This window comes from Thamnophis sirtalis, unplaced genomic scaffold (genome assembly GCF_051295495.1).
Source record: "Thamnophis sirtalis isolate CommonGarterSnake01/CBP01778 unplaced genomic scaffold, rThaSir2_p1.2 scaffold_10, whole genome shotgun sequence".
Taxonomy (NCBI): Eukaryota; Metazoa; Chordata; class Lepidosauria; order Squamata; family Natricidae; genus Thamnophis; species Thamnophis sirtalis.
The window spans coordinates 53,132,208-53,156,015 of NW_028261390.1; the positions used below are offsets into that span (position 1 = coordinate 53,132,208).

The 23,808-nt window shown below is 40.0% G+C and overlaps 1 protein-coding gene across 4 annotated transcripts in view; it reads right to left on the minus strand.

Moving 5' to 3' along the window:
• PALLD (palladin, cytoskeletal associated protein) overlaps nt 1–23,808 on the minus strand; it is a 209,468-nt gene that overhangs the window by 31,833 nt on the left and 153,827 nt on the right. For all 4 annotated transcript variants that reach the window (XM_087724612.1, XM_087724610.1, XM_087724611.1 and 1 more), the window contains one exon: nt 5,161–5,841. In XM_087724612.1, the coding sequence (XP_087580738.1) occupies nt 5,161–5,841 (681 nt within the window). The remainder of the gene's footprint in view (nt 1–5,160; nt 5,842–23,808) is intronic.

The following is a 23,808-nucleotide window of genomic DNA, read 5'->3' on the forward strand; positions in this document are numbered from 1 at the left end:
TAGTTTGCTATTGTTATGATTATTTTAACCCAGACAGCCTATGCGTTGTATGTTTTTAACTGCTTTGTTTTATGTTTGTATGGTAAGCCGCCCAGAGTCTGTAGGAGTCAGCATTATTGTTGTTGTCCTTCTTGCTATTGTTATGACTTGGCAGCTGTTGAGTTTCAGTAGCAATTGCCTATATGATAACATTTCTCATCCCTCAGTGCATGCTCTCATATATTAGAAAAAAGGGAGGAAAGGAACAATAACATCTTAAAGACAAGATTTGGAATAGATGGAAATCAATATCTGATTGTATTAATATTATATTCAAGAACCAGTCTTGTGAAATGGTTAAAATTCTGGCCAAGAAACCAGGAAACTATGAGTTCTAATCCCACTTTAAGCATGAAAGCCAGCTGGGTGACCTTGGGCCAGGCACCAGAGGTGGGATGCTGCTGGTTCGGACCGGTTCTCCCGAACTGGTTGCTACGATTCTGCATGGTTTGGAAAACCGGGAAATTGGACCACCGGCTGGCCCCACCCCACCTCTTTTTCAGGCCATTTTTCAGGCTAAAATCAGCCCGAAAAACAGCCTGAAAACTGCCCCCAAAACAGGCTATTTTCAGGCTGCTTTTCCAGCCAAAATTGGCCTGAAAACAGGCCAAAAAAATGGCCTGAAAATGGCCCCAAAACAGGCCATTTTCCAGACAATTTCCAGGGTGAAAAATGCCCCCAAAACTGACTTGAAAACAGTCTGAAAAATACCCACAAACAGGCCATTTTTTGCGCCATTTTCAGGCCATTTTTCTGGCCAAAATTGCCCCCCAAATGGCCTGGAAACAGCCTTAAAGAAGGTCCGAAAATGGCCCAGAAAACAGCTGAAAAACACCCCCAAAACAGGTTACCCAGCTTCTCTTCCTTTCGCAGCCACCTCTCCTAGTCTAGCTTGACGCAGTCAGAGTCAGTCTCTCCCTCCCTCCCTCTCCCTCTCCCTCTCTTACTCACTCACTCACACACACACTCACTCACTCACACACACACACACACACAAAAGCCACGTCCACCCAGCAGAGTACTGGTTGTTAAAAAATTTGGAATCCACCACTGCCAGGCACTCTCTTTTTTCTTGAAATAAGGTTTGCCTTGAACTATCTGGGTGGCCATTTATAAGATTATACAATACTTCATATGGCATCTTGCCATAAGCCAAAGGACTATTCTTCAAGCAAAAAGTGACAGCCCATTCTGCATTCTACCTCTTGCCCTTCTTATATTCTAGTCAGCCTGAGCTTGTTCAGAAACTTATCTTGTCCTGGATTATTATTTTTTAAGTAATATTCCTGTATATCTCTGTGAAGGTTATCTTTCTTATTCTATAATTCAAAAATTATGTTTAATAACATACATTCTTGAATCTTTTTATTCTAATTTAATAAACGTTTATTTTAAAGAGTAAGCAAAGTTTAAAGTGGTTTAAAACAAAGCACACTAAGATATAATTTGAATGAAATATATAGTATAAAATTAATTGAAATGTACATCGTATAAACTAGATGGTCATTCAAAATCTAAAACAATCCAAATTAAAATGAAATAAAAATATAATTATGAAGAACCTGATTAAATTGTTTCAACTAATTATATTCCAGTTTGGAAAGTTATTGTATAGACTGCTAAATGGTGAAAAAAACCCTTATATTGTATTGAAGTACAATAGCAGAATAGAAGTGGGGAAATTATGCATTTTTCAAAGCTTATACTTTGTAACATGCTGTCCTCTTGATTAAATCATAGCCACGTGAATATATCTCAAGACAAATGGAAAAAAACCTTGGAAAATAATATAAGAATACAATCTATTATAAGACTTGTTCTTACAAAATATGGAGATGGGCCATATAGTTATAAACAGTATTGTACAGTATGTTTAATAAAAGTGGACTTTTAAAAGGAAATTTAAGGCATATAGAAAGAGCCCAGTTTGGTATAGTGGTGAAGGCAATAGAAAACAAAAGTTCATGAGTTCTAGTTCTGCCATAAACACAAAGCCTGCTGGGTGATCTTGGGCCAGTAGCTCTCTCTCCTTCTCAACACTAGGAAGAAAGCAATGACAAAGCACTTCTGAAATCTTTCCAAGAAAAGTGCAAAGATTAGGAGTTGCTAGAGATAAACACTGACTTGCAGGCACACACACAGGTGTGCGCTCACAAAGACACACAAACAAGAGCATGTTAGGCATAAAAATATCTTGTTTAAAAACTGCATAAAATGAATTCCTTTTCTCATGCCCCCTTGCAGTAATCTTTTTGAATCTTAGTAGTATGGAGAAGACCATAGAATTAATGGAAGTAAACAGTTTAAAAAAAAAAATTGAGGACTATCGGAGAGAAGAGACCTTTTGATCATACTACAAGGAATCACTTTTCTTGCTCCCTTTTCATTAAAAAAATAAAATAAAATAGGAGCAGGAACCAAACATTTAAACAAATTTCAAATAATTAAAATGAGGTAACCTAAGAACCAAAGTCGTTTTAAAATGAATAAATCATAACATGTTAGTCAGTATTGACATGAGGCTCTTTAAGGTGATAAACAGATTTAGGAATAAATTTAGCAGTACAACAAACTAAGGCAAATGTTTTCATGTAGATCTATTCTGCCAAAGGATTTGCACTGAAAATAAGTTATATATGGTATACTATTCCAGTTAGATTATCATAGAGGTAAAGACTTTTTGAAAAGGGTGTTTCAAGGAATGAGGCTGAATTAATCATCATCAAAGAGCTCAGTTCGGAGTGGAGAGCTGACGTCGCAACAACACGACGTGCGATCTTGGAGCTCCAAGATCGCAGTCGATACTTTTGCCACTAGACGGTTCTTTGGGACCTAAACCGTCCCAAAGAGAAGTTGACAGGGAAGAGTACATTCTGCTGATTTCAAGGACACTGCAAAGTCCCTGATTGATCCAGGAGAATCTCTTTTTGCTGGCAACAGAAGCACAGTCATTGAAGCTGCTGAAGTTGGGACAGCTCCGGAATGGAAGAAAAACAGAAAGAGAAAGTGTGTCCATCTGGTGAGGAAATCTTATTATAAAAGTGACTACCCCCCGGCGAAATTAAGCTACATTAGACAGTGTGTTATCCTTTTTTAATTTTCTTTTATGGATGGAACTTTTGTAAATGTTTCCCATTCTTTAAATTGAATGGATTAGTTTTTCTTCTACTACTTTTTATATTCTTTTTTTAATACCTATGGATTAAAATCTTTTTCCTTATTTTTATAATGCTGGGTTGGATGGGTTGTTTTTTTTGCTCCATTTAAGAATTTTGTTTTTTTTAAAGTCTGGAATATAAAAAAAGATATAAAAGGAATACAAAGTGGGCTGGAATAACGAGGGAAAGGAAGTAACACTGCCACTTGGAGGCCGGAGGCTTGGAAGGCTTAGAAATATTGTCTATTCTTTTTTCTCTTTGATCATTTGACTTTGCATTTCAAGGTTCCTCAGCTTGTTTACAGAGAGTGATAGTGAGAAGAGCATGGGTTGTTTATACAGGTGCTTTTCAGGAGCTTTATTGGCAGCTGGAGTAGAAAACAAACCCTTGTCTTGAAAGATTATAAATGAATTTAATAAAAAGTTTTGAATGCCAGAGTGGCAGTGTTTACAAGTTGGAAGAATGGTGCAACATGAAAAAGAAACCTTAACACTGCAAAAGATTATGTTTGAAATTCAAAAATTATTAGAAGTAACAGAGAAAATGGAGAAGAGATTGGAGAACATAGATCGTAGAACAGTAAAATTTGATGGAAAAATTGAGGATGTTTATCAAATGAAGAAAGTGGAGGTCAGAGTTCTAAAAACTGAAGGAAAAAATAAACAAAGAGACAAGAAAATTGTTGATACTGACAGTGAATTGAATGTGGTTGGAAAAGGAAAAAGTGGAATATGGAAAGGGAAAATAGATGGACTGGAGCTCTACCCCAGATTTCAAAGTATAGAAGAAGAAAAGAGAGAAGAATTGATGGAACTAAGGAGAGAAATTTTGTCAGAAGCACTAGTGATAACCAAAGATAAGCTGATCAAAGAAGCAGATGGAGGGTTTTGAGCTTATACACGATATGTAATAAGCAATAAGTTGTGAAGAGAAGTCCATACAAAACTTACTAAGGAAATAACCAGAATACTAATGCCACAAATGACAAGGGACATAAGACTGCACTATTACGGGAAAGACACAGGTTGATGTAATGAAAGCTTATAATAAAAACATTAAGTCAAATTTAGTTAAATTTAGAGCATAATTTTTAAAATGAAGTGATAATGGATACAGTAAATAACTGATTGATAATGATAATAATGCATATATATGTATTGGTTTGATAAGAGGAAATTTGACATAAATTGCAAATGACTACGAAAGGAAGTTTAGAAATTCTGTTATTAAATATAACCAATTTTTATTTAGAACATGTTATAAAGATGTAATGTTACTGGATGATACTGGAAGAGCTAATGGAATGCCATTATGTGGTTTTGCTTTAAATCTGGAATATTTTATATAAAAGGACGTAAAAACAATTATAGTCAAATGAAGGTTAAGGCATGATGATAGTAATATATATAAATATATTTGATTTAAAATATATGATTTGATATGAATTGTAGGTGATGACTGCGGAAGGGATGCACGGAAGTTTTTGTTACCAATTGACAAACTTTCTACAATTTGTAATGGAAGATGGTTTTGTGGGTTTTTTTGTGTTTTGTCTGTTTATTTTGTGTGTTTATTCAAAAATTTAAAAAAAATCTTTATAATTAAAAAAAGAGCTCAGTTCACAATAATAAACGTTTATGTCCCTTCAAATGAAACTTGCATATAGATTCCTGATGCACAAAATACAGAATGTTAAATTATTAGTCATCTTGACTATTATATTTTGGATAATTGAGAATGAGAAAAAAATCAGGTCTGTATAAGAAAAGTACCAATTGTTATCAATCTTGTAAACCAAAGAAACAACAATCCTAATGAAAAATTATGAAAAACATTTCCCACTCTTCTACAGAAAAATATACATTTATTTAGGTTTTATACATACAATAAATTCATGCATTTCAAAATTAAGAATAAATAAGAAAAACTATTTTTGAGAACTTCACCAAATGTTCATACTTACGATGGTGTAACACTTTTGGGAAGTCCTAATGCATTTACGGACATTGGAGATGGCCGAGATGGTAGCATGGAGCTGAGAAAGGCTGCTGGAGACTGATTAGAGCTGGACAATCTGGATGTTGGAGAAAAACTGCAGGAAGGTGAGTGGACAGAAGCTGGGAGAGGAGGTGGAGGTGGTGGCAGTGGAAAGGAATCTTCCACTGAAAAAGTAGATGTAGGACTAAAAACAGGGGGAGGGGGAGGAGGTGGGGAAGGAGACCCCGGATACTCTTCCTCAGGAGCAAATGTCTGAGAAAAAGGAGGGGCAGATGTTTTACCATACTGCTTCTGAGAAGCAGTTGGAGATATTGGGGATGGAAGACTAGATGTGGAAGAGCCAGATGCCTGTGTTACGTAGCTCGAAGCAGGACTAATATTTTGTGCAGCAATAAATTGTTTAGGACGAGCATAGTTGAAAGAACTGGATGTCTGCATGGCAGGAGAAGAATGAGAGTTCAGAACACTCATTTGCACAGGAGAAGGACAATGGCTGGACTCAAGTTCTTGGAATGAAGATGGAGGGAGAAAAGTTGGGGACAAGGGAAGATTCTGGAGGAAACTAGCTTGCTTCTGATGACACCACTGGTCTGCTTCTTTTTCCAGCCGGATTTGGTTCTGTAACTGCTGAATTCTTAAGGGATCCCTATATTAATAAAAGAAAAAGACAGAGAGTACATTGAGAAAAAAAATTCTGGCAGGAGGTTAAGGAATAGATATACCATTTTTGTCTTACACAGACATTAGAAATGTAATTTATCCAATACATAAGCATAATTAGTATACTGGAAGTAGAACATAAATTTTCGGCTGCTTCTTCATAAGTTTTTCCACATTAACCCCAGCAGACTTTGAGAAATTAAATGTCAAAAGTAAAATGTCAACCTATCCATAGAATGCTTTATTTTTTTTCTTTAAAGAAGAGTTTTATACCTCCATTTAAACAAGGGTTTGGATTTTGAATAAAACCATCAAAGACTGAAAAACTAGCATCAAGTAGTACTTTTCACAACAGTAGTGTTGTTTTATTGGTAAAGTAAAGGTAGAGGTTCCCCTCGCACATATGTGCTAGTTGCTCCTGACTCTAGGGGGCGGTGCTCATCTCCATTTCAAAGCCAAAGATCCAGCGTTGTCCGAAGATGTCTCTGTGATCATGTGGATGCCATGACTCAATGCCGAAGGCGCACAAAACGCTGTTACCCTCCCACAAAAGGTGATTCTTATTTTAATACTTGCATTTTTACATGCTTTCAAAATGCTAGGTTGGCAGAAGCTGGGACAAGTAATGGAGCTCACTCCATTACGTGGCACTAGGTATTCGAACCACTGAACTGCCGACCTTTCTGATTGACAAGCTCAGTGTCAGTGTCCTTTTTTACTGGTATACATTTTCTTAAGTCACTTCCCATATTAAAAATGAAATAAAATACTAATACAAGTCCATACACTTGAACAAAATTGTTTTAATGGGTAGATCTAGCTTTAACAAACAGAGAAATGTGGTTTTTTGTTTTTTTTTACAAAAAAGGAAGCATGTATCCCTTATTTTCAATTTACTTCTTTGTGGCTGTTTAGATTCAGCAAATATTCTAAACCAAAAATCTGGCTGCTTGAGTTTTTCTGATATTTATTTCTATAATGAAATAGTATATTTATAATTTTAGTTTTTAGAGATGACCACAGCCTATTTAAGTGTTTTCTATGCACAGTGGCCTCTAACAGAATGCTAAACTATAAACACCAGATCAACAAATCTTTTCTTGTATCTTCTCTGGTGAGCTGCTTAGAGAACAGAAGCATTGACTTCTATTCATACTTTCCATCTTATCAAGCAAGGTAGTTTTTTTTAATAAAGTCAACTATTGCCAAGTCTGGTAAAGTGCTTTGGCTCCAAATGTTTTCATTATTACTAGTGTTTTAGTTGAATTTTTCTTCCAAACCTTCCCAAAATTTTTATAATTTTTATTACACTGTCATCAACACATTTGCAAATATTTCTGGGATATAAATATTTTATAATGCCATGCCTACATAACACTTATGCAATGAAATGGCCAGTGTTAAATTAAATCTTAGCCTGAATATTTCCTTGTAAAAATGTTTCTAGATCTTTACCTCTTAATGAGCTTTATTAAATAATATAAAATACTATGCAGTTAATTTATGCCAGGTGTGGGCAATAAGTCCCAGTCTCAGCCACTTTGCACTCTAAGGCCACTGCTATCACCCCAGCTGACCTTTGCTGTTTTCTTGCTCCCACTGCTGAAGAGGCGTGACTGCCCTGTCCTTTTGCAAGGAAGCTGCTGGACACATGAAAGCCATTTTTCACAGGTCTTGTGAGCAAAGCAGGTGTTGGGAAGAAAGCCAAAGTCAGGTAGGGAGATCAAAAGGATGTATAGATGAGTGGAAATAGGGGGGAATTGAAGTGACCATATGAGTGTTTAGTATGGGTAGGCTGCTACAGGCCCAAATTTTGTTCACGTTACTGCTACAATGATTGTAACTTTGAAGACTGATCATTAGACTGGTCAGTATCATGGTAACTTTGAACAGTCACTGAATGAATGATCATAAGTTGGGGACTACCTTTAAAGATCATGATGATTCTTCATTGTTATTTCCCTTTTACCTTAATTTCGCTGTCTAGAAGGGCCATCATCTGCTCTCGTTTACCCAGAAACCAGGCCCTGGCGTGCCCTTAATTGGGATATCCACCTCCATTTATTAACCTTAAGTAGCTAGTCAGAGAGAGTACAAGAATGGAAGGAGGTGCAAGAGAGACCTCATCCCCTTGTTGGATGACCCTCTGGAAGGCCCATCTCCCATTTGCCTTCCCAGCAGGTGCAAGTCCCCTTCACCTAAGAAAGGAGGTAAAAACAAGGGCAAGTCAAAGGCCACACAGAGAGCAGAACTCAGGAGGCAAAAGGCCATAGCCAAACAATTGCCAAGGCCCAGAGGGAGGCACAGAAACAGTTGGAGACAGTGATCCAGGCGGTGGCAGTTCCCTCTCCTTCTGAGACCCCTGCACCAGCCGAGGCCCTAGGCCCTGAGGAAGCTCTATCTACAGACAGTGAGGGTTCTGGGATTGAGGACTTAGACATGGAGGAGGACCCTCAGCCCTCTGCCCCAGAAGGGACCGACAGCCCAGGGGCCGCAGGTTCTGCCGTCTCACTTATGGCATGGGTAGCTGCCAGTCTGTGTAGTAGTACCTCCCCTCCTGATATGGCAGCCATTATTACTGAAGCCATTAGATGGGGTATTGCAGCAGACTTCCAACAAAAAACCTCCTCTGCTGCCCAAAAGCATAATAAACATAGTAAGAGAATAGCGTCAACGGGCCAATCAAGGGTGGCCCTGGTCCAGGAGGCAGGGCCCTAGAGGTCTTCGGACAGCTCCTCCTCCTTGAAGGATGAGGAGGACCAGGCCCTTCAGGATTCTCAGCTGTAAGATGATGAGAATTCGGATCACGACCAGATCCCTCTTCAAGCCTGCCATGTTCAGATCTCTTTTGCTTAGGGCTCAGAAAATAGCCAATCTAGAGTCAGCTCAGGCCACTAAGTCCGGGCAACTAAAAGGGATTCAGCTGGACTGATGCTTACCGAACCCATTGTGCAGAAGGAGGTAGTTCCTTAACCCTGCTTCTTTCTGGACGTAGTCCAACACCAATGGAAATCCCCGGAGTCGGGCCCTTTTCCCTCTGCCCAGGGAATACAAACGTTTTTACAATATTGGGCCAGATCTAGCCAAGGCCTTGGAGGTCCCCTTGGTGGACGCTCTGATAGCGGCATTGTCCTTGCCCAATGTGGCCCCAAGCAATCCGGAAGATGCCCTGAAGGCTGAGGATAGAAGGGTGGAGCACATCCTCATTAAAGGGCCACCAGTCAGCCACCTGGTCAATTAGAGCGGCTATGGCTTCATCCTTCTTTAACAGGACAGCTCTCCTGTGGCTTCAACAGTTGAAGGATCCTGGTCTCGGATTCAAGGTCTCACCAGGACCTCAATAAGCTGAAGGCAGCCCTGCAGTTCTTGGCTGATGCCTCCATTAATGCAACCAGGTTCGTGGCCAAATCAGTGGGGTCGGCTATAGTAGCCAGGCGTCTATTATGGTTGCAGCCTTAACAGGCTGATACCAAAAACAACCGAACCGTTCACAGGAGATAAGTTATTCGGAGCTCCCCTTGAATCCAGGCTTATAGAATCAAAAGAAAAAAGGAAAATTATCCCTTCCGTGTTCCGCAGGACTGAGAATCGGACTGCACCATATCGTCACAGGTCATCCTTTCAGAACCTGGATGGGGGATACAGGTTTTCCCGTCCAGCCAGAGAGTACTCTGGATGCAAGGGTCCCCAACAGCAACAGGACAGAATGGGTAGGGATTACCAATGATTCCCCCCCTTCCAGGAGATCTTACAGAGCTTCAGGAAATTCTCGTCCCTATCGCAGGCAAAAGTGACTGCGAAAGGAACCTTCCCATCGGTGATCGTTTGGCCTTCATTGCCGATCGATGGGAGGAGGTAACAATGGAGGGTTGGGTCAGGGAGATGGTGAAAACAGACCTCTCCCTAGAGTTTCTCTACTACCCCCCAACACGTTTCCACCTCTGTCCCATATCTCAGGATCACGAAAAGAGGTGCCTGGTACTCCAGGCCATTCACCACCTCTTGGACATACGGGCCATAGTTGCTCCTACCATTTCAAAAGGACAACAGCAGCTGTTCCACAGTTTGAATCCTGTTACCCCCCAAGACCCGCAGATCTCTGACTTGGTGGTCTTCCCCGGCCTTAATGCAGGAGTGCCTGTTCCGGGAGCCACATCAAGTAACAATGACCACTGATGCCAACCTAATGGGATGGGGGGGCCTATTCCGGAACGGAGGTGGTGCAGGGCCAGTGGACCCACTTGGAACAGCAACAGGCAATCAACTTTCTGGAGCTGAGGGCAATCTCTCTGGGGCTGCTACATTTACACTCGTCAGTGGCAGGGAGGCACATGTTGGTCCTAACGGACAACATGACGGCAAAAGCCTATGTCAACAGGCAGGGGGGCACCCGGCTCAAAAGGTTGATGAAGGAGGCACAGCTGCTGCTGACCTGGGTGCACCTCCTATCCAGTTGGGCCAAACACATCGCAGGTACTGACATTACAGATTGGCTGAGCTGGTCACAAGCAATGTTCCCTCTAAGCTGCACGGCCACGCACGGCACAAGAAAACGCCATGCAGCAGTTTCCAACTGCTGCGCAGGTGGGACAAAAGGGACATCAAAGAAATGGTGGAATGAGAGAGGAGGAGCCAACGTCGCGACAATACGGACTTGCACTCTCGATGCTCCAAGACCGCAGCCAATACTTTTGCCACTGGGTGGTCCAATCGGACCTCAACCATCCCGAAGAGACAGTGAACAGGAAGAATACGTCTTGCTGACCTCAGGGACATCGCGAAGTCCCTGATCGATGCAAGAGAAGTTCTTCAAGCTGCTGACAAAAAATTCAGCCAAGGCTGACGAAGTCAGGGTGGCTCCAAAACAGAAGGATACGGAAAGAGAAAGTGTTTCCACCTGGTGAGGAACTTTTACTGTTTTAAAAAGAGACTGCCTATAAAAAACTTAAAATTAATTTAAATTGGAGAACAGAAGAATCAAGCGGCGGAATTAAATTTGGAATGGTCTTGGACAGTGGTTATCTTACTTTTTAAATGCTATCTTCATGGATGGAATTTATGCCTTTTTAAAACAAATGGATTAAGTTTTCTTCTATTTTTCTTTCTTTTATTATTCTCTGTAACCTATGGTCTAAAACTTTCCTCTTTCATTACTGTGGGTGTTCTTCTAACCCATTTAAAAATTGGACTCTTTTTTCTAACTTGAAATACAAAAAGATATAAGAAAATTTGCAACAATAACACTGCCACTCGGAGGCTGGAAGGTTTGTATATTGGAAATGGAACACTTTTTTCTTCTTCACTGATTGTTTTGGCTTGGCACTACAATCTATTGGACGCTATGTGAGAATAACCCACACGGGGATACTGTCTCCACTTCTTCGGAAAATGAGCATATCAGGTAAACCAACACTACAATTACCATTAAACAAGTCCAACAAGACTCATCAGTGGAAGAGAAGCCCACCACAAGATATTTAAATAAGGGCTTCCTCAAAGGCAGAGTTGGTCCTACTTAAAAACAGCTTTTTGAAGAGGAAGGCAATTTTTATGTGAAGTGGGCTTAAAACACTGTATTTGACCAGATTTCACAAGCTAAACTTTATTATTAGACAGATCCATAAAGCAATATTAGACTAAATACTATAGTTTGCTATGTGCCCTGTATTCTAAAAATAATAATAAAATGTCTGTTGATTCTCCCCCAAAACAGAGCCTTTGATAATAAATTTTGTAAGGATCGTAGAGTAAAAGCAATATAGTAGAGTTATGTGGGGATCATTTAATTAACAAACTCCCTATAAAACCTCATGTACCCATATTATCCTCCATTCCAGGCCATATCTGTTGATAACATCTGAAGTGAAAGAGGAGAACATATGAGTGGATTTTTTGCTTATTTAAAATAATGAATATTACTATATAGATATAGGGTTACAATCCAAAACCAAGTTAGTACCACCAACCATCAATCTCAATGGTCTAGGTTCATTTTGTTCTGTGGTAGGCTCTGACCATAGGGAAGAATTTATTATAGTGTTCTAAAAGTGAACTATATTTTTAATCAGCCAGTGAACAGTCATTGTAAGAATACTCTGCTCCAATGCTATTTTTGATACCAGTTTTCCTGCCTTATCGTAATGAAACCCACAACTGTATTCATGCCTGCTTTCCATTTTTTGTTATCTGCCAATGAGGTTTCCAACTAATGTTTGTACTAAGAAAACCAGAAGCAGTGATAAGCCAGGAACTTGTAAGAATGCATTGGTATGTCCAAGCAATTTTTCCACTTACAGGAAGTATTTTTCATATTGCAATAATGCTGAGGGTATTTTTTTCAAATCATGTGCAATTCAGATAACAAAGGAAGAAAGCTATGGGAGCTGGGGGGAGGATAAGAAAATATGAGGGGCGGGGGAGCGGGTAAAAGAAAAAAGAAGAAAAAAGACAAAGTATTTTTGTGAAGAGAAATAGAAAGGATTAAAAAAGATCTAGATGCATTATAAACTGAAAAGAATGGGGGTGGAATTTAACAGGGAGAAATGTAGAGGTTATACATCTGCATAGAAAAATGGTAGGTGTAAATAGAGGATGGAGGCTTGGCAGTTGCACACATACAAGTGATATATCTACCCAGACATCTATCAACCATGCTAAACATGATCCGGCAGTTGCTAAAAAGGCAAATGTTATTTTTGACTGAATTAACAGGGACACAAAGTCCAAAAAAAGAGTGGGTAGGTGAGTAGTAGTTGATCTACTTTGTTAGATCTTTACTTGAAATACAAGAACAGTCTGGAAATGACAAATTGGGCAGTATTTAGAGGAGAGCTGTGAAAATTGTGAAGAGGTTAAAAAACAACACCTTTGAGGAATGCTGACAGAATCCACTCATAATTTGCCTAGAGGAGAGAGGAGAAAACCGTCTTCAAATACCTTTCTCTCACAAAGAAGAGGGAAAGGATATATCTATATTCAGAGGGTAGGACCAGAACCAACAGATTAAAACTATACGGAAACAGCTTCAGACTAGACATGTAGAGAAACTTTGATGGTATGAGCTGTCAGACAGTCTAACAAGCTACTACATGAAGCAATGAGTTCTTTTTAACCAGAGTTGTTTTGCAACAGAGTCTGGATAATCATCTTCCAGAGAATCTCTAGTCTAGTGGAACCAGAAGAGATTGGACTGTGACCTTTAAACTCCTTTTCAACTCTAACTCTATACTTTCAATCATCTATACTTCATAATAATGTAACTACGGTCACTGTATTTTCTTGGGGGGTGGGGGGTGGAGGACAGACTTGAAAAAGGGCAAAGTCTGAAAGTGGTTCATAAAGATAAAATAAGTTTGTTTATACCTTATTTACAAAAGGAAATTAAACAGAAAAACTAAGAAAAACTGTACAAAAATATATATTCTAATAAAAATCTAAATTACACAGTACATATAAATTTATTGTAAAAGGACAATTCAATTCCCACATTTTTGATGTGAATGCAAAAGATTGTGCATTTAGTGGTATCATTTGTATGTTAAACTTAAATGACCAAAATAAAGAACAAAGTGAGTTTTTCAAACAACAACCCCTAAACAAGAACTTTCTAAAATAAAGGACTGTAAATATATGTTAAAACAGGAGTCCCCAACCCCTGGACTGTGGTCCACTACGGGGCCCTGGTCTATTCGGAACTGGGCTGCACAACTGGTGGGCCAATAAGCACATGTGTGCAGCTTGACTTGCGCAAGTTGAACTACATGCATGTGTGCTGGCCTGCTGCTCGTGTGACCCGGTTCCCCTCTCCCCCACCCCAAGTTGGGCCACCAAGCTGCAAAGGTTAGAGACCGCTGTCTTAAAACACATAAATTAGGACAATTTTTAATCATAGTGCTATGTTTTAATATTTTTGGGCAATTTCAGGTAGCTTGGGCTTACAAATTATATATTTCCATATTTTCTATCATCACAGTCAAAGATCAAATATAGAAATTACAGTTTTAATATATTGGAAGGACATCCAGTTCATTAAGATTACTACAGAAATGGTCAAATTAATGAGAAAGATTAATATTTATGCTGCTGTAACATTTGGAAGAAAGGAGAACAGGCAAAACAGCAATTTTCTTGAGATGGAAGAAGCGAAGAAGGGAAACAAATGTTCCCTTTTAGGCAAAATTTTATCTTAAGAAATCAATGTTTTAGAAAATATTCTAGTTTACTTATTAAAGACTATTTAATAATATTCTTTCATCAGTTTCATGTAATAATGTTTGCAGACATTAATGATGATCATTTAAATTTCATTACATGCTGCAATCATTATAAATAAATAGGACCTTTCTACTTGCTTTCCAAAGAATTGCTACTCTGGGATTTAAAACAGGATCAAACTTAATTATGCACCATCTTTACATGTAATCCAGTTTTCCCAATAAAGAATCAGTGATGATAGGTCTGGCTAAATAATGAATTCAGAATAGAAGCATATAATTTTCAGCTTTATATTGGAGATCACCTCCATCCCAGTAGAGAACAGGCTTTTCTGCAGAATAAACCTAGGGCAAAATTAAAAGTCTTTTGAATTCCCCAAATATATGGTTCTATCATGTTGTGGTTCTGAAATGTGGAATGATAAATAATCATCCCAAAGCAATTTAATATTTGTCCATGGGTAAAAAATACGCCTTTCCTTTTTCAAGAACTTAAAAGTACCATTCAAATGTACATTTGCTTGTTGATACACTTTATGATGTCACTGTTCCCATAGAAACCCTTTTGTCCACACAATTGAACATCTCATCTGCCAGTACAAAAGCATGGGAAACTAAGAGAGAAGGCAACACCTTGAATCTGGGAAGATCAAAGCTGCTTAACTAGGACACTACCACTCTATGGCCCTGAGTGCAGCTCCATCTTAACACATCAAAGATGGCTCAAAACATCGACTGGTTACACAGTAAGGCAGAGGTCTGTAAAGTAAGTCACTACAGCTCTAAAGGACCCAAACAGCTACATTGTAAAATTGTCAGTTTTATCGATGTGCCCAGTTTAAATATAAAGGATCAAAATCAAAGAGGATACAACGAACTTGATTTGGGCAGTCTGGAGGAAAGAGAAGTCATTGTAATAAAAAATAATGACAAGAGTAATCCCAACAATGTAGAAGGCGCAGTTTGCCTTTTCAAGCAAGGTTCTTCCGAACAACTCAATGTTGTGAGCTGGATAAGCAATGATCTTCAAAAATATGCAACTGGATTTCAGTATGGATTGACACCAGCAAATGAAACTTGTAAAAAACAAGCTTATACTATATCAACTGATAGGTTGCCCACCAGCCACAAAGGAAATTCAAATGATGCTTCTTATGTCAATAAACTTTGCTCCCTACTTGTTCAAAAGGCATGCCAGGAGATCAAGGACAAATTGGAAGGTAGCAAGAGCAATGTACACACTCCCATCAGTTGTGAGAACAAGACTGCAACTTCAGGGTCTGATAGTGGTTCAGAAAAGCCCCGGTTTCTAGACTTGCATGCAAAAGACATTTTTGGAATGGCTCTGAGAATGATGCAGCAACACCTACTAGAAAAAACAAGGGAAGCTTCTTGTAAGATAAATGCCAGGACACCTAACTACACTCACAAAGATCCAACTAATTATGATTGGGCTACAGGAAGCCAAAGTCCCAAGTGTACTCCAGGAACCAGTGGGACCCAAGAACCTCTTTTGAATGAACCACCAAAGACAAGTATATCAGGTATCCTTTTGTCATTCGTCCAAAAAATTTTGTGTGATGCTGCTTCAAATCTGGATGATGGTTCCAATGATCCATGCCGGGCTTATAAGCAGGCCCCAGTTCATAAATCAGGCTCAGGAGGGAAAAGGCCTTATTAAAAACAGACTAATGGAACATGGGATGTATGACAATATGGATCAAATAAGCTCACAATTTATTGACCAGTTGGTATAATCTGTGATGACGTTGAACCAGCTCATGGCTGGAGGCAATCAATGGTTCTAATTTAGTGATAGATGGCAAGCAGAAGTTACAATTGCTCATCACAAATCTTGGCAGTGCTAAAGAAAATATTTCTTCTATAAGAACATTTAATAGAAAACAACTGGGTTTAATCCATTCTGGAAGCAATGCTTAAAATTAATAAAAAGCCAATAATTTCCAGAACACAGGTCAAGTGTTACCCAGTAAATGCAAGCTTTCTTATGTGCTGCCCAACCTGTCTGATATTTCAAATAAGCAAAATGATGAATTGTCTCTGAGGAATTACAGCAAGCAAGATATACTTCAGGAGCTAATAAGATACCTAGGAAACAACTGATGGGTACCACTTTGCGATAGATACTTCAGTGCAAATTGTTTGATTGTCTCTTTGCTAATATCAGGAGCCAACTCTTCCCTTGCTTAATGCTCCAATCCAGTTCAGGCATCTAGACTCAAATTTTCTCTGATGTCACAGCTGCCATCATCATAATTTCACTGTGGACCATAACAACATCATCATACACTATGACTTCAACTGGTAGATAAATTAGTAGCTGGGCAAGATCATCCATTAAAAACATTGTAAAAAAGTGAGCAGGAGACAGGCTGTTGTTTTAATCACTTCATTATCACTTAAAGCTTCACTAATTTATGCAGTAATCTAAAAATGCTGCTCTCAGAAAAACAAATTAGAAGACTGCACAAATTTACTTTCTTAAAACCAACCAGGAAATGTATTCCTAAACCTGATATTGTTTTTAACCAAGGTTTGGAAATGAGATAGGAATATAAAACACGAGCACCTATGAAGTGTAACTTATAGGGGAGAGTGTACTCAAGTTGGATGTTGACACAGAGGTTCTTGACTTTGATAAGTCAATGGGCATATCAACAATTTTAAAAGTATTTTAACTGCCTTTGCATGGTGGACGTGCGGCAGGTATAATTTACTGTTAACCTGAAAGCGTAATGGATGATAATGTGCTCTGTCATCTTCTCTGGCAAACTTTCTACAAGATCTAGCTTATTTTTTCTTCTGGGCTAGCAGAAACACTTCTAAACAGAACACTAGGATGCAGCTACCCACCATTTTTATATTCTAAGAATGTTACTAATGCCATCTGTATGCCCCCCTCACCCGGAAAAGCATTCTTAGAAATAAAGATGACTTCTGACATTTTGCTCTGCTGCATGTTATATACCCACGTTTCTGTAAAAATATTTAGAAAAGAAATCAGAAACAATATCATTAATAGCAATGAGAAAAGCTAGAGAGAAAGGCTTTGATGCCATTATTTCAGGATATCTCTTAGAAGCCTATGCCTGATTTTGAGAGTATGGAACATCACACTAAAATATGACTTGTCATTTAATGTGGACCCAATCTATGAGGTGGGCCACGATAGAGGAGATGAAGGGATTGTGATCTATGGATCTTTATTATAACACTGCTGGAATAGAATTCCCCAGACACTCTTTCTGTGTAATGATCAAGAGAGGGAGGGTGGTGGTTTTTTAAATCATTTCAGAGTAAATGACCATTGGCTTTCCTGAACGGTCGTTCTCTGGGCGCTGCGGGAGAGTCCAAGCATGGGTTAAATTCAGTCTATTTGCCCAAGGACTGAGTTGATTTTCTTAGCCATGCCTCCTCTTCTCATTGAGGACCAGTTCAAAAACGAAGGTGTTGGTCTGTGACAGACGTGTGCACGATGTGTCTTCCAGTTATGTTCAAGTGTCTTTGCTCCACACCGCTGAAGCGATCCCAAAGAGAGGGAGTAAACCCCAGGGTGGGGTTGGACTCTCCCGTAGTGCCCAGAGAACGACCGTTCAGGTAAGCCAATGGTCATTCTCCTGTGCGCTGCTTGGAGAGTCCAAGCATGGGACATACCCAAGCTATGCAGTCCCAGGGAGGGAAACAGAAACATCCAAGGTGCGTGGAGTCACTACAATTTGTTGTAACACCCTCCTCCCAAAGGAGGCCTCGGCTGCGGCGTAGGAGTCAATGTGATAGATAAGGAGCCGAGGTGGCGCAGTGGTTAGGGTGCAGTACTGCAGGCCACTTCAGCTGACTGTTATCTGTAGTTCAGTGGTTCAAATCTCACCAGCTCAAGGTTGATTAAGCCTTCCATCCTTCCGAGGTGGGTGAAATGAGGACCCAGACTGTGGGGGTGATATGCTGACTCTGTAAACTGCTTAGAGAGGGCTGAAAGCCCTATGAAGCAGTATATAAGTCTAACTGCTATTGCTATTGTTTAATGAATAAGGGTGGAGAAGTCCATGTGGCTGCCCGACATATTTCCTCCACGGGATCCTGTGTTGCCCACGTGGCCATGGTGGCAGCACTTCTTGTAGACACCATTCCGTGTTGTCGATGGTCGTCTGTAGGAGATGTTGGCTCTCCGCCTGCATGCGTCCCTCTTGGGAAGAGAGGTGGGGACGGGACACCGGACAAAGGTCCTCAGGGGAAGGGATAGAATTTCCAGGGTTAGGTCCTGCTGACCGTGTTGCGGCCCTTGTCCCTGAAATTGGCTCTATCCTGTCCTCAGTCATTGCCCTGGGGATATGACCTCTGATAAGAGGTACCAGCATTTGAGAAATCAGACCCTTGAAAGGGCTGCCTCCGAAAAAAGGACCCCCCCTTCTTGTCTGGCTTCTTAGTGGTGGCAGGAAGAACTTTCCTCTTATCCTTGGTCTCAATTAAGAACTTTTCCAAGGGTTCCCCAAAGAGATGTCTGCTCTTGAAGGGAACGGAGGCCGATTTCCATTTTGACTTCATGTCTGCCTGCCAGTGAAGTAAGGCTGGAACAAGGGACTAGGATCCCTAGATGGCTGTCCAGATGAAATGAACAGTCATCTGGCCCTTTCAAAGGTCTTTTCTAGAGCCCTATGCCTGCGGGCCTCAGCCTTGGATAAGGCCTTGCCACCTCTGGGATTAAGGGTCCCCTTCCCTTTAGTGCCCTTGATTCCCTTTTCCACTTCAGGTGGATCTGGCCTACTGTGTTTCGATGAGGGTTCTAGATTGTTCTCTGGCACCCTCTTGCTTCTTTCAGCCATGATGCCTTCGCCTGTAGTCTTCAAGGCTGCAAAGGCAGCAGGCCTGGCACTGGGACGAGTTGAAGAAAGCTGCATGCCTCGCAGATATGTCCTCTGGACAGGAGTATGACCCGAGGGCCAAAGCTCTCCCAAGCCGCTCGCTGTAGGTCTTCTTGAAGGAGGAAGCCTTGCTGGCACCCCGACCTAAGGCTAGAAAACTCCCCCGTGGCTATCTGCTTGCTGAGAGTAAAAGTGTGGTAGCTGCAATGGCTGGAGCTCGAAAGCGTGCCAAAATGACTTCAAAATGGCCACTGCGCTTCTTTGTGCAATAAGGGAGCTGCCAGATGCAATCCGGAGCTTCTGCCGAGGTCTCCAGGTGATAAGAAGTCAAATGACAGCTGGGGGGGGGGGGGAAGGAAGCCTCCTGCCGCCCCTGAGCCCGCCAGCCGCCACCGGACAGGCACCCCAACGAACTTCGGCTCCATTAGCCAACAGAGAGCCAGGAACCTCCAAAGTCCTCTCAGCAGTCTAACAGGAACCTCATTTTAAAGCGGAATTTTTCTCCTGACTATGATGATGACAAAAATAAGAAAATCTCTATCTAATTAGGAGACTCCCAGTCTATTCACTCAAAAACTGAGAAACTCCCCAAAAACGCACCCGAACTGGGCTGGACTGAGTTTTTAAACTGGTCCGCAATGAGGAGAGGAGGCATGGCTAAGAAAATCAACTCAGTCCTTGGGTGAATAGACTGAATTTAACCCATGCTTGGACTCTCCAAGCAGCACGCAGGAGACTACTGTAATTACAAATATATCCCAGCCTCTCTTGGAGAGGAAAAGGAACAGTGGAATGTTCTACTAAAGAATGAAAAACAAAATTAAGACACTGCTCTGCAGCAAGAGTCTAGTAGCTAATGTTTACTAGAGCAGGCTACTTTTAACAGAAATGACAAAAGTTATTTCAGAATCCTATGGTCTTGTTGCACAAATGGAGATTATTTAACAATTCTCAACATAATAATTAGTGAAGGCAAAATAGAGATTCACAAGGTGACTATTTTGTTTTTGTTGATAATATCATTTTCAAAGATGACACACTATATATTTATCTGAGCTCCAATAACAATAACATATACCCTGTCTAAATGATCAGGCACCACATTCTTAATATCTGGATCACATCATGCTAATTGTCCTTTATTTGTTTACCACTTAACATGATACATAAAAATGTATACTAAAAGATACTAAATTTCTCATAGGAAAGCCAAAAACTCCTAACAGTTTGGCAGTCACACAAATTTTTGCAACATTTCAACTTTTAATGGGGAGGAGGTTAAACCATCAACAATTGCATGTGTTATATACTGTAGCATCAGATGGCCAGAAGGGATGCTGATCCCCAAGTCAACATGATGTACAAAGGTAGTTGCTATTTTTCTATGCATAGGACAGGGCTGGGTTTCAACCGGTTCGCACCGGTCCCTGCGATCCGGTTGGTCGCCGAACCCGGAAGTAAGTAACTTCCGGGAACGGCAAAGCCCCCCCCCCGCGCCCGCCCGCACACCCGCGCCCGCTCCTTACCCGGTTTTTTTGAATTTTGCGCTTTCCACGCATGCGCAGAACGCCTGCGCGATCCTCCAGGAGCAGCTGGAGCATCGCGCAGACGCTAATACGCATGCGCGCGCCACGTGCGTGCACACGCGTGCCGCGTGCGTGCGCGAGGATGCCGCGTGCGTGCACGCGCGCGTGCGTGCATGAGGACGCTGCCGGCCTCGTTCCAACCGATCCGGTTGGAACGGGGCGAGAAACCCACCCCTGGCATAGGACATTATCTCTCTTATTTCTGTGCCTTCAAACTCTGCCATGCACAAGACATAGTGTCATGTAATTAGGTATTCTGAAGTTTTATTGCTTATCATATGCTTAGTTCTCACACTGAAATAGAATCAAAGTACTGAACTGTATTTTGACTAAATGTTGAAGCAATTTAACAAAACTGTAGGTTATTTGTTTCTTAGTTCAAATTGATTTTTTTTGTAAAGAAAAGGATTGTACTACATCTATAATACATGCAGTCCAGGCAAAACCTCACACATTATGTCTGCCACTAAAGTTGGCAGCTGGTGTCAGAAATAATAGTCTTAAAATATTATTAAATCTACTAGTGTTAATTTTGGATTGGAAATTCTTCTACAAGAAGGAAAATGATTTATTTAGTGCATTTTACTGTTAAAGTGTTATTTTGACTCCTGGCTGACCTAATTTTTTTTCATCAGTGCACAACAACATACCGTAGGTTGTGTCCAAAGTGAACTGTTCCAAACAAACAAGTGGGAAATTATCTACAATTTGGCAGTACTGTAGCCTCTAGCTGTCAGTTGGACTTCTTGGATCCAATATGAAAATATATTCCAAGTTACACTGCAGTTCAAAACATTACAAGTTACCGGTACAATTTTTTTAAAAAACTAGCAGTTTACATTAAGTAGTCATAGAACCACATTTCTAAGAGGTCTAAAAATCTGTATGGTTTAAAAATAAAATCTAGCCTGTTTCCCACTTTCTAGAAGGGAGGAAAATCAAGAGTGATTTCAAATGATTCTGTCAGTAGAAAATGTCCTTATTAAATTCTTATCTTGGATACATAAAACTGTACTGGGTAAGCTTCTCAGTAGAATGGTTAAAATAGTTTCCATTTGTTATCAATCACAATTGTTTGCAAACTGAGGGTTGGAGCGGGTCTTTTATAACACCCCAGATCTGTTCCTTCTGGGATCCACAGGTTTGCTAGTTAAGGCTTTGAATTCACCAAATTACATGGTGGTTATGGTTGAGAACTCATTTGCTTACAGCATCTGATTGCAGTGCAACTTAATTATTTTCTGTGTTCTAAATTTCAACATAGAAAAGCCACTGCTGCTTCTAGAAAGCAGAACTAAAGAGTGGGTGGGGGTTGGGGGAGAAACTTTCCTTCAAGCAGGAGGAAGAAATCTTAAGCACTGCCTCCTAGCTAGAAGAACAGTATTAACAGAATTGCTGGGAGTTGGGAGGCATATAAATTTTAATAATAATAACAAAAAATCCTGTTCGTTATGAACAGAAGAAACATGATAGCAAATGTTGAAGAAAAAAATTCAGCCAAGGGTCATCTCAAAATTAACTCACATAAGTGCTTCCAATATGTCTTTGGATTTTTAAGAAAGATTCCTTACAAAGGAACCATTAAGGGGAAATATAGTGTTTTGTGCTCTCCTCCCTCCAATTGGATGCAGTGGTGAAAAAGTTAACAGATAACAATCAATCCATCAGCCTGGGGAAAGCTACTTTAAAACACAGATTAGAGTTATTTTCTTTGCGAAAGCAGCTTGCATTTTGGTTGTCTCAGAAACATTTTAAAGAAGCAGATAAATCAAGAAGATTGGGGTGGGGGGAAAACAAGCATTAAAGAGCTTTAAGATCTTGGTTAAAAAATTCTGGAATACTCATGCATCCTAGTTTCCTAATGGCATTTACCTGTTGTTCTCCTTCTGAGTGAAATAGAAATTTAATTCCATTCAATATTTGCAAGTATGACTCAGACATTATTGCATTCCTAGGGGACATACTTTTGTCTACCCACAGTGAAAAAACATAGTACAAGGAAGCAAAACTATAATGCGTTTATCACATAGGAAACTGTCCTGCTTTGTTTTTCTCCAACACCATCTACGCCAACAGTGGTGAAGTGCAAAAGTATTGGGATACTGTAATGGGATCTGCTTTGTCCTGCAGTTCTTCATATTTCCTCCTCCTGGGAAACTGTGATGGTGAGCTTGCTTCAGTTGGTGAAGTCACTTGATATACTAACTTGAACACAAACAACTATGACTTCTTTGGGTCTAGATATCACATTTTAAGAACTGAATCAGGACGCTGCTCCACATTTTATTCTTTTCAGGGTACTATGTAATGATTCCCTCTAAGCCAGTGGTTCCCAAACTTGGCAACTTTAAGACTTGTGGACTTCAGCTCTGCTGGCTGGAGAATTCTGGGAGTTGAAGTCCACAAGTCTTAAAGTTGCCAAGTTTGGGAACCACTGCTCTAAGCAGATACTACAATCATCAAATAATTGCTTCAATATGGTATACTAAACAAGTTTCTAAAACCTTCAATTACTGCATATATACATCATGTAACTAAGCAAATTAAATGTATCCCCAGTATAGCAACAGAATTGTTTCCTTTTGTCTTGTTATGGGTTTGAAATATTACCTAGAGTTCTGCATTGGCGAAATTTATAGACAAATATGAAATCAATCTAAAATTTAAAATCATTGAAAAAGTATTATATGAAGATATGTTTATGCTTGTCAAATTAAAATCTAGAACAAAAAACAAGCGACGTAGATAATCTATTCTGCTTACACGGCTATATATGAAGTACTTGTTTCATTTCAATAAGAACAAAAGCAATGAGGGCAGCATCTGGGCTCAGATTTCTATGTGGATTGCATCACAAATTGCACCTATAGTTCCAGAAAACATTTTTGAGCTACTTTTTCCAGTCACCAAAAAAAGATATTGACAGCAGGAGAGCTCATCTCCTTGATGCAAATGCTTGCAACCATCCAGTGTCACAAACATCTACTTATGGCCATGGGAGTTAAGATAATACCAAATGAATATACACAATCCTAATTTAGTAATCTAAATCATGGCATAGCATTACAGATGACCTACCATTGGCATGCATGCTTTTCATCCTTTTCTAAAAAGATAATTTTCAACATAGTTTCAAGTGAAGGAGATATAGATAGATAAATGGATGGATGGATGGATGGGTAGATGGATGGATGGATGTGTGTGTGTGTGTGTGTGTGTGTGTGTGTGTGTGTGTGTCTGTTTGTCAGTGTGTATGGGTGTTAAGTTATACTGG